The sequence below is a fragment of the Protopterus annectens genome, chromosome 6.part0, assembly GCF_019279795.1.
Source record: "Protopterus annectens isolate FY-2018-M chromosome 6.part0, PAN1.0, whole genome shotgun sequence".
Taxonomy (NCBI): domain Eukaryota; kingdom Metazoa; phylum Chordata; order Ceratodontiformes; family Protopteridae; genus Protopterus; species Protopterus annectens.
In genome coordinates, this window is record NC_056737.1 from 828,890,765 (window position 1) to 828,904,495 (window position 13,731).

Below are 13,731 nucleotides of genomic sequence, written 5' to 3' on the forward strand. Positions count from 1 at the left end.
CCACACTATGTAAAGTCAATCCAGTAAAATTTATTATGACTAGTTAAGCGTTTTCATCTTAAGAAAATCGACTTCATTAGCGATAGTATCAAGAACAGTTAAAATCAATTATATATGTTAATCAAAAAAATCATGTGACTAAAATTAGCAAATAACATTTGTAACTTAATTACCATAAGATTTCAAACAGAAGTTATTAAAATCATTACAACAACAATGTGTAAAAATATGCTAAGCTCTTACAAAATTCAAACTTAGAAATGTATATTTCTCTTGGAAAGTCTCTCCACTTAAAAACAATTTATAATTTTGCTGAATGTAACTTAAGGACACTACTTATTGAAATAGCGTAATTTAACCCTGGGTGTACACCTACACTGAAGCAACATTGCCACCAGAGTTCCCTAGATTTTAATTTAAATTCCCAGGGACTTCCCCTAGGGTTAATGGGAACTTTTTTGAACACAAAAAAATAAAACATTTTATTCTCAGTACATGATAGTTTGGGTGACACAGTGGTGCAACGGTTAGCATTGTTGCCTCACAGCAAGAGGTTCTCAGCTGTGATGCATTCTGTGCTGAGTCTGCATGTCCTCCCTGTGTTTGCATGGGTTTCCTCCACGTGCTCAGGTTTCCTCTCGCATTCCCAAGACATGTTGCAGATGGATTGGACACTCTAAATTGGCTGTGTGTGTGTATGTGTGTGTGTGTGTATGTGTGTGTGTGTGTGTGTGTGTGTGTGTGTGTGTGTGTGTGTGTGTGTGTGTGTGTGTCTTCTGAGGAAGTTGGGTGCTGGGCTGGCAACTCAGCACCATAAAACTCTATAGCCATTCATTCTGCGGACCAATGTTCTGCTGTGGTGAACCCCAACAGCAGCAGCCGAAAGGAGGAGAAGAAGATTCTCAGTGCATGATAGTTTATGTTTATATAATGCATTTTTATCACTGCACCTAATGATATCATAGTTGTGCTCATACATTCGTTTTTTTCAAAGTTGGCTCAGTTTTCCCTATATAATAAAAGTTGCAAAAATGTGGACCATTTGTCCCTTAACAAGCCCCTTCTTCTGATGTAAGGGATCACTGCTGGAAAAGTGCAAAAAGTTGTTTGAATAAGTAGGTTTCCTGGAGAGTCTAGAGTGAAATTCCGTTAACATTGTCTTTAACAATAAAAACATCTAAATAATTGATCTCTTTTAAGGAATAAAGAATAGGTAAATCTTAAGAAATGGTACGCATTTCCAAATTAATTTCTGAAGAAGAAAATGTATTCAATACGATGATACAGTTAGTAAAGTGGTAGTGAATAAACCACACTTTGTCTGTACGAGACACTCTAATACGAAGGGAAAAAAACTTGAATGGTTAAAAAAGAAGTTATGTCTTACCATAACGTTCCATCTGTGTTGTAGATCTTTGCTCATTCATTACAGTTAGAACCTTGGTTCCGTCCTCGGAACCGATAACGGCCATTTCCCAGCTCGTGCAAGCCAAAAACTCTCAGCTAAGACATACTCATAATGCCCCTCTCCTAGTTACTCCAGATCGAGTTTGCCTGCCCTAGACAAAAGATGTAGTAATAGAAAAGATAGCAGGAGGCTCTGTCTGAGCAAATACCTTAACCAGGAGTTCCTAAAGTACACCAGGAGTCCAGGCAGGGGGAAGGAGGGTGGGCAGTAATGAATGAACAAAGATCTACAACACAGATGGAACATTATGGTAAGACATCATTTCTTTATCTGATGTTGTAAATCTTTGTTCTTTCATTACAGTTAGGACTGAGTCCCCAGCTACTTGTGTCCTGGGTGGCCCTAAGGAAGGATATCCCTGAGCACCATAGAACCAAAAGATGCTCGTCCTCTGGAGGCCAAATCCAATTTGTAATGAGATATAAAGGTATGAGGTCTTGCCCAAGTGGCTGCTGCGCATATATCATCCATAGAGGCTCTGGAATGAAAAGCTACAGAAGTAGCCATGGATCTGGTAGAATGAGCCTTTATTCTGGAAAGTAAGGATAGCTTATTCTGTTGGTAGCTAAAGGTAATGACGTTTCTAAGCCAAGAGGATAAAGTCACTTTGGAAACAGGTTTACCCAATCTGGGTCCTGCAAAGGCCACAAACAATTGATCTGTTTCCTGAAAGATTTAGTTCTGTCTGAATAATGATGAAGCTGCCAATGTATATCAAGGGTGTGCAAAAGGTACTCCCCTCTATTAGGATGCCGAGGGAAGAAAACAGGCAGGTCAATAGATTGGTTAATGGAAAAGCCAGAAATGACCTTGGGCAAGAAAGAAGGGTCAGTATGAAGGGACACCCTATCTGTGTGGAAGATCAAGTAAGGACTCTTGACACTCAAGGCCTGCAGCTCAAATATTCTTCTCGCTGAGGTAAGTGCTACTAGAAATATGGTTTTCCATGACAAAAATTTCAAATCACATGAATCAAAGGGTTCGAAGGGAGAACCTGTGAGAGACTGAAGCACCAGAGTCAAGTCCCAGGTTTCTAAGGGAGGCTTGACCAGAGGTTTAACATGTAATACTCCCTTCTAAAAGGTCTTGCATAAGTGGTGTGACATAACTGAAGAATTATCAAGACCATTATGAAAAATTGGCGATAGCTTCTAAATGTACAGTGATCGTTGAAGCTGAGGCTCCTGCATGTAAAAGAGTAGTCAGGTATTGTAGGATCTTTTGAATAGGTGTAGAGAAAGTGTCTAAGTTCTGGTCTTTGGCTCAAATAGAGAACCTAGTCCATTTACTAGAATAAGCTTTTCTAGTGGAAGGTTTGTGTGAGGCCAGAAGAATTTCACAAACAGGAGATGGGATGTCAGGCAGCCTGGCAATCACTGAAGCTGTGAGCTTGAGACTGTGCAGGTTCGGATGAATCAGTCCCTGAGGATGAGATAACAGGTCTTGGGAATGATCCAGTATCCACTGGCTGTGAATCAGATGAGGCCATAGAAATGGGAACCAGACTTGACATGGCCAGTAGGGGGCAATGAGGATCACTTTGCTTCTCAACCTCTGAGCTTTCTGGAGAAATTTTGGAATGAGGGGAAATGGGGGAAAGGTATACAGAAGAAACGGGGGCCAATCATGCATTAGAGCACCCCTCGGTGGTTCCCCCTGGGGGGAATCAGGGCAAAATAGCTTCTGTATTTGTAGTTTAGAGGGGAAGCAAACAGGTTGCAGCAAGGCTTGCCCCACTGCTGGAAGATATCCGATCTGCTGTTACAGGGTTGAGGGACCACTCGTAAGGCATCAGGATATTCCTGCTCAGATTGTCTGCAATAATGTTGGAACTCCCAGGAAAGTACATTGCTATAAGTAAGAGGTTGGAAACTATTGCCCAGTGCCAAATCCTCATGGCTTTCCGACACAGGGGGTAAGACCTGGTTCTGCCTTGCTTGTTGATATACCAGACGACTGACATGTTGGCTGACTGAATTGCAATAGCCTCCAAGGGATGGGATGCATGGAACGCTTACAACGCTAAGAGAACTGCCCTCAGTTCCAGGACATTTATGTGCAAGTTGGCCTCTATGTGGGACCAGGTGCTTTGGACAGTCTTTCCCTGGAAAATCCCCCCACCCTAACATTGAAGCATCCGTGGTCTCCGTGGCCATGGGCTGGGGAAGACAGAAAAGTTGACACCAAAGATTAGTTTGTGGCTTCATCCACCATAGCATTTCTTCCTTGCAATGGTTTGTAAGGTGTATTATGTGGTTCAGTGGGTGAGTTAGCAAAGACCATTGTGCGGAAAGGAGCCACTACAGGATTCTCATGTGCAGTCTCACCAGTGGTACTAACGTAATGGCAGCTGCCATGGAGCCCAAGAGTTGCAGTACAAGATGTGCTGGTACATAGATCTGAGGAAGAAGGTCTTGGATTTGGTGTATTATTTTCAAAAGCCTGTGGGGGGGGGGAGTTGACAGGATGTTGTGTCAAAGACCACTCCAATAAATTCCAGTGTCTTCATTGGGGACATTTGAGATTTGTCTTTGTAGATTGTAATCCCCAAGCGGAGAGCGAGAGCTTGAGTGTAAGAGAGGCTGCGGACTAGAAGACTCCTGGTTGGAGCGGTAAGGAGCCAATTGTCTAGATACGAAACACTTGGAATCCTTGTAGTCAAAGATGAGCTACCACAACTGCCATACATTTGGTGAACACTTGGGGGGGCTGTCGAGTGACCGAATGGCAGCGCCCTGAACTGGTAGTGATTGGCTCAAAGCCAGAGGTGGATAAACCTCCGGGAGCAGTGATTCATCTTTATGTGGTAGTACACGTCCTGCAGGTTTATAGAGCACATCCAGTTATCCCTCCCTAGGAAAGGAAGAATGGACTGTATCTTGACCATCCGGAATTTTTGAAGTTTGATAAATTTGTTCAATAAGCTGAAATCCAGGATTGGTCTCCAGTCCCCTGTCATTTTTGGCACTAAAAAAAGGACCTTGAGTAAAACCCGGATCCTGTCTGGTCTGGTGGGACTAGTTGGATGACTTTTCCTTAGCAGCTTTTCTATCTCTAAGGTTGCTAATTCCCTCTGATTGGGTGGCACATCGGGGATTCGTTTGACGGGTCTGGGAGTTAAGTCGAAAGGTATTTGGTAGCCTCTGGATATTATTCTCTGCACCCAAACATCGGTAGTAATAAGATGTCAGGCTGGTAGATGCAGAGAAAAACGACGTCCAACAGCTTCCATAGGGAAGCAATTTGGCTGCTGCTCAAGAGCGCTGGTAGGGTCTGCCGGAGAAAGAATCTCTAGCGCCCTGGTTACGCGGACCCCCTCTACCCTGAAAGGGACGTCTTCCATATGAGTTGCCCCCTCTGCCCCAGGGGGATTGTTCACCACGTGTGTCACGAAAAGGTCCTTGGGATTTTTTGAACCACATTTTCCTCCCTTCTGGTTCTTGGAGTAGCACCTCTGGGGGTTGGAAAGGCGTATGCCCACAGCAGACAAGGTCTTTCCGTCTTTCTCACTATGTGTGTGTCTCGTACTTTGGGTCCAAAAAGTGCAGATTCGTCGACAGGTGCATTGACGAAGGAAGATTTAAAGGGGTCTGCGAAGTCACACAACTGCATCCAAGCATTACATCTCATGACAACGCCTGATGTGGCAGCTCGATCTGCCCCCTCTGTGGAGTGAGATATCAAATGCATCAAGGAGTTCAAGATGGATTCAAGGGCAGCTAGCTGCGAGGCGACAGTATCACGCACCTCATCAGACAGTACCCCACCAAAGAAAAAGACATTTCGGAAATTAGGTCTCTTTGGAGATGAGTAAAGTGTGCCAGATAGTTCAGCGACTGAATGGTGAATGGCACTTAAGCATAGATCCATTTCCCTAGTCTATCCATGGTACAGGACTCTCTGTTTGCAGGATGGATAGTGGAACTATCTTTTGGCAGTTCCCTCTTGGTGGCTGCCGCCACGACCATAGAATCAACTGTCAACTGCTAGGACCAGTGGGGCTGGTCTTCAGGTGTAGATAAAATTTTTGTCTGGCCCCCGAGGGACAGGTTCTACGTTGTCCGAGGCCTTCCAGACACGCTGCACAATGAGTTTAACATGGTTATCTGCCAGTGGGGTCACCCAGGAAATAGATGGCTGGGCACAGAAGGCCTGCAGGAACACCGATTCCTCAGAAGAAGGGCTATAGGACTTCCAGTCTCCCCGCTGCTTGAGGATTTCGAGAATGTCTCAGAATGAGATGTCATCTGGGGGAGACTGTGGAGACCCTTCCCCCTCATCACAATCAGTGTCTTCGGTGATAGATTCCCCCGGTGAATCAAAGTGCTTCCTCTTGCATCATTTTTTCTGGGGTGGCTCCCCAGTGGGATCTTCTGAGGAGGACTCTGGAGAAGGGGTTCTCTTCAAAGAGGGTTCTTGTGACTCCCGTGGCCGAGGTCCTGAAATAGAGGGTTGGGAGAGGAGCAAGAGAACTGGAAGCCATCGGAGCCATGGACATAGACAGCACCAGCGAGAAAATAGGCACCAGGCTAGATACCAAGGTATGGACAGTCCAAGCACTGCTTTGGGAGAGCATCAGTTCTGCTGGAGCCGATGCAGCAAGGGTGGATGGTGCCAACAGGGAAAACATTGCTGTCGGAACCGAGACAGTATGCACTGGAGGTTTCTTGTCCTTGGCAGGTATTCGAGTTTTTGGAGCCGATGGAGCTGAAGAAACTGTTGGCATCGTGGCTGGGGATGGTGATGAAGCAGGTACAGTCATTGGAGCCGATGTCAGATCCAAGGATGGCACCGAAGTCAGTGGTGCCGAGGTCGGAGCCGAAATAGGGGTGAATATCATGGATGGCACCGAGGGAGATGACCCAAAGCCTGGTGCCGAAGAGGTCTGTGCGAGGAAGCACAGAGCTGACTTGGTGGTTCCATAACTGACAGAGATACAGGAACCGAGTGACTCCATTTGCCCTTATCTTTTTTGGTCTTTGGAGGGGGGAGACCTCCAACTCAGATAGAGCCTCCAAAAAGGGTACTTTGAGTAATTTGTTTTTCCTTATGTTTTTTGGTCTTTGGAGGGAGTGAGACCTCCGAACAAGATAGAGCCTCTGAAAAAGGTGTCTTAAGTAATCCGTTTGTCCTTATGTTTTTTGGTCTTTGGAGGAGGTGAGACCTCCAACCCAGATAGATCCTCCGAAAAAGGTGCCTCCGAAAAAAAAGGTGCCTTGAGTAATCCATTTTTCCTTATGTTTTATGGTCTTTGGAAGGGGTGAGACCTCCGACCCAGATAGAGCCTCTGAAAAAGGTGCCTTGAGTAATCCGTTTTTCCTTATATTTTTTGGTCTTTGGAGGGGGTGAGACCTCCAACCCAGATAGAACCTCTGAAAAAGGTGTCTTGAGTAAACCTTCTAAGATAAGTTTATTATTACGTTTTGCTAGTGTACAATATATGATAATAAATATAATAAAAAAAATAATGTGATCCACACCCAAACAGTAGACACAGCGAACATGTGTATCTGAGTTAGGCATCTTATGTCCACACTTGTCACACTGTTTAAATCCCAACTTAGCTTTGTCTGATATAGTAAGACAACAAGGTTATCCTATAGAAAAAATAAGGGAGAAAATAACAGTGATGTTATTTTAAAAAATACCACTAGTAGAAAGTCAAAGACAGGAGAGAGGGACAGTACCAATAAAGGTAAAAAATTAAATTACCAAGGAAAAGGGTAGGAAATAGGTTTAGGTTATAGGCGACAGTAAGAAAAGGCTATCGACTAAAAATCAAATAATTTTGAAGAGAAACTGTCTTAAAATTAACAATTTTCTACTTAGCTTTGAGAGAAATGGCTAGCACGTCTGACTAGGAACACAGCAAATGAGATCTGAAGTACTAGGAGGGGCATTGTGGGTAGGTCTTAGCTGAGAGTTTTTGGCTTGCACGAGCTGGGAAACGGCCGTATCGGTTCCTAAGGATGGAACCGAGGTCCTAACTGAATGATAGAACAAAGATTTACAACATCAGATTAATGATGTTAAACTGACTAACAAGAATAAGATAAAAGGAATGAGGAAATACATGAAGGGCAGGTTTAAAGTTAAAAACAGTTAATGATTTTTTTTTTTAATTTGAACACTTTATTGATTATAACATTACTGGAGTGCTTTGCTTGGCTTATTATGATTTTTGCCACTTTTATTATATAAGGAAACCTAAGCGAACTTTGGAAAAAAAAAGAATGGACAAGCACAACTATGGTATCATTAGGTGCAATGATAAAAATGCATTATATAAACTATTGTGTATTGAGAATAAAACATTTTATTTTTTGTTCTCGAAAAAGTTCCCATTAACCCTAGGTCCCTGGGAAATTAAATTGGAATACAGGGAAGGGAACCCTGATGGCAACTTCGCATGAATGCAGGTGTACACACCCAGGGTTAAATGACATTGTTTCAATAAACACTGCCCTTAAGTTATATTCAACAAAATTATATAGATTTTTTTAAGTGGAGAGACTTTCCAAGAAAAAAAATATAGTTTTGAGTTTGAATATTATAAGAGCTTAACATATTTTTAAGCATTTTTTTGCTGTGATGATTTTAATAACTTCTGTTTTAAATCTTATGGGAATTAGGTTATGAATGATATTTGCTAGTTTTAGTCACATCATTTGTTGATTAACATATAAAACTTATTTTTAACTGTTCTTTATATTAGCTCTGATGAAGTCCATTTTCTTAGGATGAAAGCGTTAATTAGTTGTAATAAATTTTACTGGATAGACTTTACCCGGTGTGGTTGAAGTAGTGGTCCATTTGCCCACATCGAGCACACGGCTTGTTGGTTCATTTTTAAGTTAATTTGATTAAGTAAATATTGTCCCTAACTTGCCCCCTCCCCACTATTTTCGGAATTGTCTCTGGTTCTTAAACAATAAAGGTTAAGTTATGCTGTAAGGGTCTCTCACATGATGTGCCACAGAGGTCTTCTCTTCTTAGTTAAGTTGCACCTCATTTTATAAACATAAGAGTAATAATATCAGTTTGTGCAACCAGGGAATTTGCTAAGTTATGTTTGCTTTGCACTTTGTTACGTTTTATTTTAGGATGATTATGTTTTAGACACTTCACAAGTACAGTGCCCGTCAAACACCGTTTGCTTGGCGTTTAAAATACTTTATCAAACGCGACATGAAAATCACACATCCCTAGATGAAAACTGTCACAGGTGCGAAAGGAATTGTTAGACAACTAGGTCAACAAAGCCATTTGAGTTAAACGCCAAAGAATCATATTTGGTAGTTGTTTCTTTTTATTGCAAATATCAAAAACGGATGGTGTTGCACCTGCACTGGGGCCTCGCCATACAAAGAGATTTTTGTCGAATAGAGTAAATAGAACATAAGTCGAGTGGTTACGAGTTAACGGACGTTGCTCTAAATTCCCAGCCGCATTCCCCGCATTCCTCGCGAGCGGAGGCTGTACTATGAGCACAAGTTTAGGCGAAATGGGGGCTGTAACAGCAAACGTCACCACTAAGACTGGCAGGTGCGACAGGGTTAGGGTTTAGGGTTGGAGGTTTCCTTCTAAAGTACAGAACGGTGCAAGAGAACAATAGACTCTAGTCTTCTAAGGAAGAAGTCATTGATTTTTTGGATATCCGGGTGACTAATTCCTGTGTTCCCTTGTTGTTTAAAGTACTACCACAGTTCTGTGCTAGATTCACCACAAAAGAGTAGTATTTACAGATATATTGTTAGACTGAACATGGGTAGTTGGTAAGAAACGATGCCCATGTAGCAGATTATTAGTGACTGGACTCAATGTTGTACTCAACTAGCTAGCCTGGATCGCAGTTTTTCGTGACAATCATACTGCTGCGGCGGGCTGCCTCACAAGCACGGTTAGCAATGCTTGGGGGAGGGGCCGCCCGACTGCCTTTGAAGTACCTGACCGAGTCTCTGCTGCGGCTGTTCTATCTCGGTGACGCCTCCTGTGTATTCTGACAGCAAAAGCAGTGTACGCACTAAAAGGACAAAGATTAACCTCAGACCTGAAGGAAAAAGGAAACCAGTCGAGAGGGGGCGGCGGCACACACCGCATACGACTTTGAGTAAAATCACAGATATGGCACTGCAGAGTTCTGTTTAGAAAACAAACCTGCAGGCTTTTGGCTTCCTACCTATATTGAGTCAATGCTTTGATCTACCTATACGAATAGCAGATTAATCATTCCCTGGATTGTTTTGGATTTGACGAGAGGCCTGACACCTGGGAACTGCCACTTACTAGTGTTTATACTACATCTGTTGGTTATATAGCGAACTATAATCTGTGCAAATTTTGCTTATGGAATTCTGAGGGGAAATTCACTACGTGTTCTTACGTACAGGAATTTACTGACGCTCTTCCAAAGATGATGCCGGTAAGTTAGGTTTTCCTTTTGGTTGTTTTCGAGCCTAGTTAAATTAGCAGTAGGTGTGTTGCTGAAAGCCGTGTTTACATTCACAGTGATTGTCTTTTATCTTTATGGACTGAAGTTTTTATGAGACGAGTTATCTACACTGTTGTGTTTTCTGATAAAATACCTTGGTGGTGGTGCAATGTTAGCCTTCTGCATGCTGTCTTCATGGGGCATGCTCAAATTCATGTGAACTGACATGGTGAAACCACTCGTTGTGGGTCTGAAGCTGTCGGCTCTGTTTGGTGGATTAGTCGCTGAAAGTGTGTAAGCCGTCTAGTATAGCTTTTTGTCTGTTTCTTACTCGGTATATTGAGGAAGGGGGGAGTCCTGCTCAAGGTATTGAATTGTCTGGTGCCTGACAGGGAAATTACGTCCCTCTTTGTTTGGGTATGCGTGTTTTATTTAGTTGTAAGGAAGGGCTGTCCGGGACGTGTCATATGTATGTGTGTGTGTGTATATTTATTTATTTTACATTTGTTGATCGGGAAAGTCCGACTGGGTATATTCCCATTTTCAGCGGAGGTCCGGGGAGAAAAGCTCCTTATATACAGACATATGAGATTTACATAATATAAGAGTACAATCTAGCATATCAGATGAAAAAAGAAACAATGTAATTATAGTAAAGACACAGGTCAACAGGAGAAATGACCTTATATGTCAGAGTATAATATCACAAGGAAGGCTCCATGTATTCAGACAAGCAAAATTTCACATAATATAAGAGTATAATCTAGCATTTCAGAGGAACAAAAACAGCGTATTTATAGCAGACAGTCTGACAGGTAATGACCACATATCAAGAGTATAATAACAATATTAGGTACAAGACATTTGCCTAGTAGTATTAATTTCTCACATAGAGAAAAGAGTAAACGTCGTACTGCAATTATCTGCTAGTTAAAGGATATGAAATACATACACACACATATGTGTGTGTTTGTGTGTGTGTATAATATATATATATATATATATATATATATATATAATAATATATATATAAAGTATATCTTGAATAGAAAACCATAAGCTGCTAAAGGAATGTGTGTAATGGAATTTTAGTCTGTGCGTACATGGCAACTGATTAAAGGTGTTCTACCCACAGTGTTGTCAAACTATTAAAAACGACCGGAGGAACATTGTATTCACCCAAAGATTGTGCTGCCTGCACTGAACTTACTTACAGTTGTCAGTTTTGTATTTGGCATCATTGTATGGTAATGTTTTTGGAGTACTGTGATAATAGATCTTTCCTACTTCATACGGCTTCTGTCACTGGCGTTCTGTTATTGGTGATATTTGGTCTTAATAGTGTTTAGGTAGCATATTATTTTCTAATTGAAAAACAGTGTTGGGAGATGTGAAATTTTGATATGCATGATTGTTACTATTAGAGTATTGTGGAATCCAAAATATGCAAGTATTGCTTTAATCAATAATGCTTGTACAGCTTCTGTTTTACGTGCTTTAGAACAATATAGAAATAAAGTAAGCATTCTGGGAAGTTTGGATTGTCATTCCTAGCAGTGGTAAAAGTAATTCATAATTTTATGTTTATAGGAGAGTGTTTGACAGTTCTCAAGGAAGTGTGTTCCATAGACTTAGGCCTGTGCTCCAGAGTAGAAGGTTGCGGTCAGTCATTTGGTTCCCATAGGCAATTATAGTGTTGCATTTTGACAGCGAATCCATTTTTTCTTCTTATGATTTAGACATAACCTGCTCTCTGAACACGGAGTAAATCTGCAGGTGCCCCCTCCAACACAGCCGTGTTATCTTGTTAAATGCTCATCATTTTGAATGTGTTGTGCAGATTATCTACTTGTTTGGATTGCTTTATTGTCACACTACTAAGCAGTATTAGGCAGAATTTTGCTTGTGTTGAAATTGTCCAGCTGCTATGTTGTTTTTTGGTGTTGATGGAGAACTCTAGACTGCAACAGTATTTTTACATAGCTCTTAGAATGTTACAGCATTAGTTTAGCATTTATGACCTGCTGCATGTTATGATAACCAAGAGCACAAAACATTTAGCACAGCTTAGGCATCACAAAGTACAAAGGGTTGTCACCAGAATTGGGGTGCCTATGACAAGAAAAATAACCAGAGATCCTATAAAGAGAGAGATTTAAAAAAATATTATGAACGTTTATAAAGCAGAGGAATGTGGAAACCAGAAAGGGAAACAAAAAAAATTATGCCCTCACCATGACGTTCTATGTGAGTTGTCCATCTCGCCTTCTTTCTTTACTGATGACTTGGCCGTTTACAAAAGCTTGAGGTCTCCCAACTAGCTCGTGGCTTACTCCCTATCCCATGATGCGCTAGGGAATTCCCCAGATCTTGTTTGCTGGTAGTATTATCAACAAAAAACAAGAGGAGGGTCAGAAAATAATAGATGCCAAATAGTAACCTCTCTATCCTCCAGGAGCCATAGGCTGGGGGCAGGAGGGTGGAATGTAAAAATGAAGGCAAGATGGACAACTCACATGGAATGTTTGGTGAGTGCATAACTTCTTTATGTGATGTTGTCCTATTTCGCCTTCATTCTTTACTGATGGAACAGTGTTCCTAGCACCATCTTTCTTGGGCACGGGAGAACATTCTTCAGAACCGTGGACTCAAAGGAAGCCCTGTCCCTGGAGGCCAAATCCACTTTGTAACGAGTGATAAAGGTATGAGGTCTTGCCCATGTTGCTGCAGCACACAGATGGTATCAATTGGCAGTTTTGCACAAAAAGCAGAAGAGGTAGAAATAGCCCTAGTAGAATGAGCTCTTGTTTTGCCTGGAAGTTGTTTACAGACTGGTAGGTGAATGTAATGCAATCTGACAACCCTCTAGATATAGTAGATTTAGCTACTGTAGCACCTTTCTTTCAGTCTGAAAAGGATACAAACAGTTGGTCCATCTTTCTAAAGTCCTTTGTTTCTGTGTAAGTAGAAACTTAACTGTCTGTGAGTATCAAGTTGGTGTAACATATATATTCTGCCTTATTGCCATATTTGGGGGGAAAAAACTGGTAAGTCTATGGACTGATTTAAGTTTGATTCTGAGCATACCTTTGGTAGAAAGGATGGGTTCGTATGAAGTGAGACTGTCCTTATGGAATAGCATATAGGGAGATTTGATGGACAACGCTTGTAGCTCCGAAAATCTCCTAGCTGAAGCGATTGCTACTAAGAAAGTTGTTTTCCAGGTTAAAAACTTTAGATCACAGGATGATGCGGGCCCAAAGAGGGAAAGGATTATGAGGGATAAAACAAAATTTAGGTTCCATGGACGTAGAGGTAGTTTAATGGGTGGTTTTAACAGGTTAATACCTCTCAAGAAAGCTTTTCAAAGTCTGTGGGACATAATATTCGGACATCCTTCTCCAAGATGGAAATTGGAGATTGCTGCTAATTGGACTCTTATAGTAGCTGCAGCTGCCCCTTCCTGAAAGAGCTTTGCTAAAAATTCCAGAATGGAAGGTAAAGGTGCAGACAGAGGGTCAAGATTATTTTCCAAAACCCAAGAGGAAATCTTTCTTTTCTATTTGGTGAGATATAATCTTTTTGTAGAAGCTTTGTGAGAAGAAGTCAAGATATGTTGCACTGAAGGTGAAAGGTCAGGTAGCCTGGCTATGTTTGGAATCGGAGCAGCTGTGCTGGCAACTTGAGGCTTTGCAGAGATGGATGGAGCCTCCCTGACGTGTGAGTCAGAAGTTCCGGAACTAGGTCCAGAATCCAGGGCTCATCTTGAAGATGAGGCCGCAAGAAGGCAAACCAGATTTGACGAGGCCAGTATGTGGCAAGAAGTATTAAA

The 13,731-nt window shown here is 41.8% G+C and overlaps 1 protein-coding gene across 1 annotated transcript in view; it reads left to right on the forward strand.

Annotated features, from left to right (window-relative positions):
* The first annotated feature begins 8,980 nt into the window (after nt 1-8,980).
* PPP1R13B (protein phosphatase 1 regulatory subunit 13B) overlaps nt 8,981-13,731 on the forward strand; it is a 2,314,431-nt gene continuing 2,309,680 nt past the window's right edge. Inside the window, exon 1 of the mRNA XM_044074501.1 lies at nt 8,981-9,890. Coding sequence (XP_043930436.1) covers nt 9,882-9,890 — 9 coding nt within the window. The 5' untranslated portion in view covers nt 8,981-9,881. The remainder of the gene's footprint in view (nt 9,891-13,731) is intronic.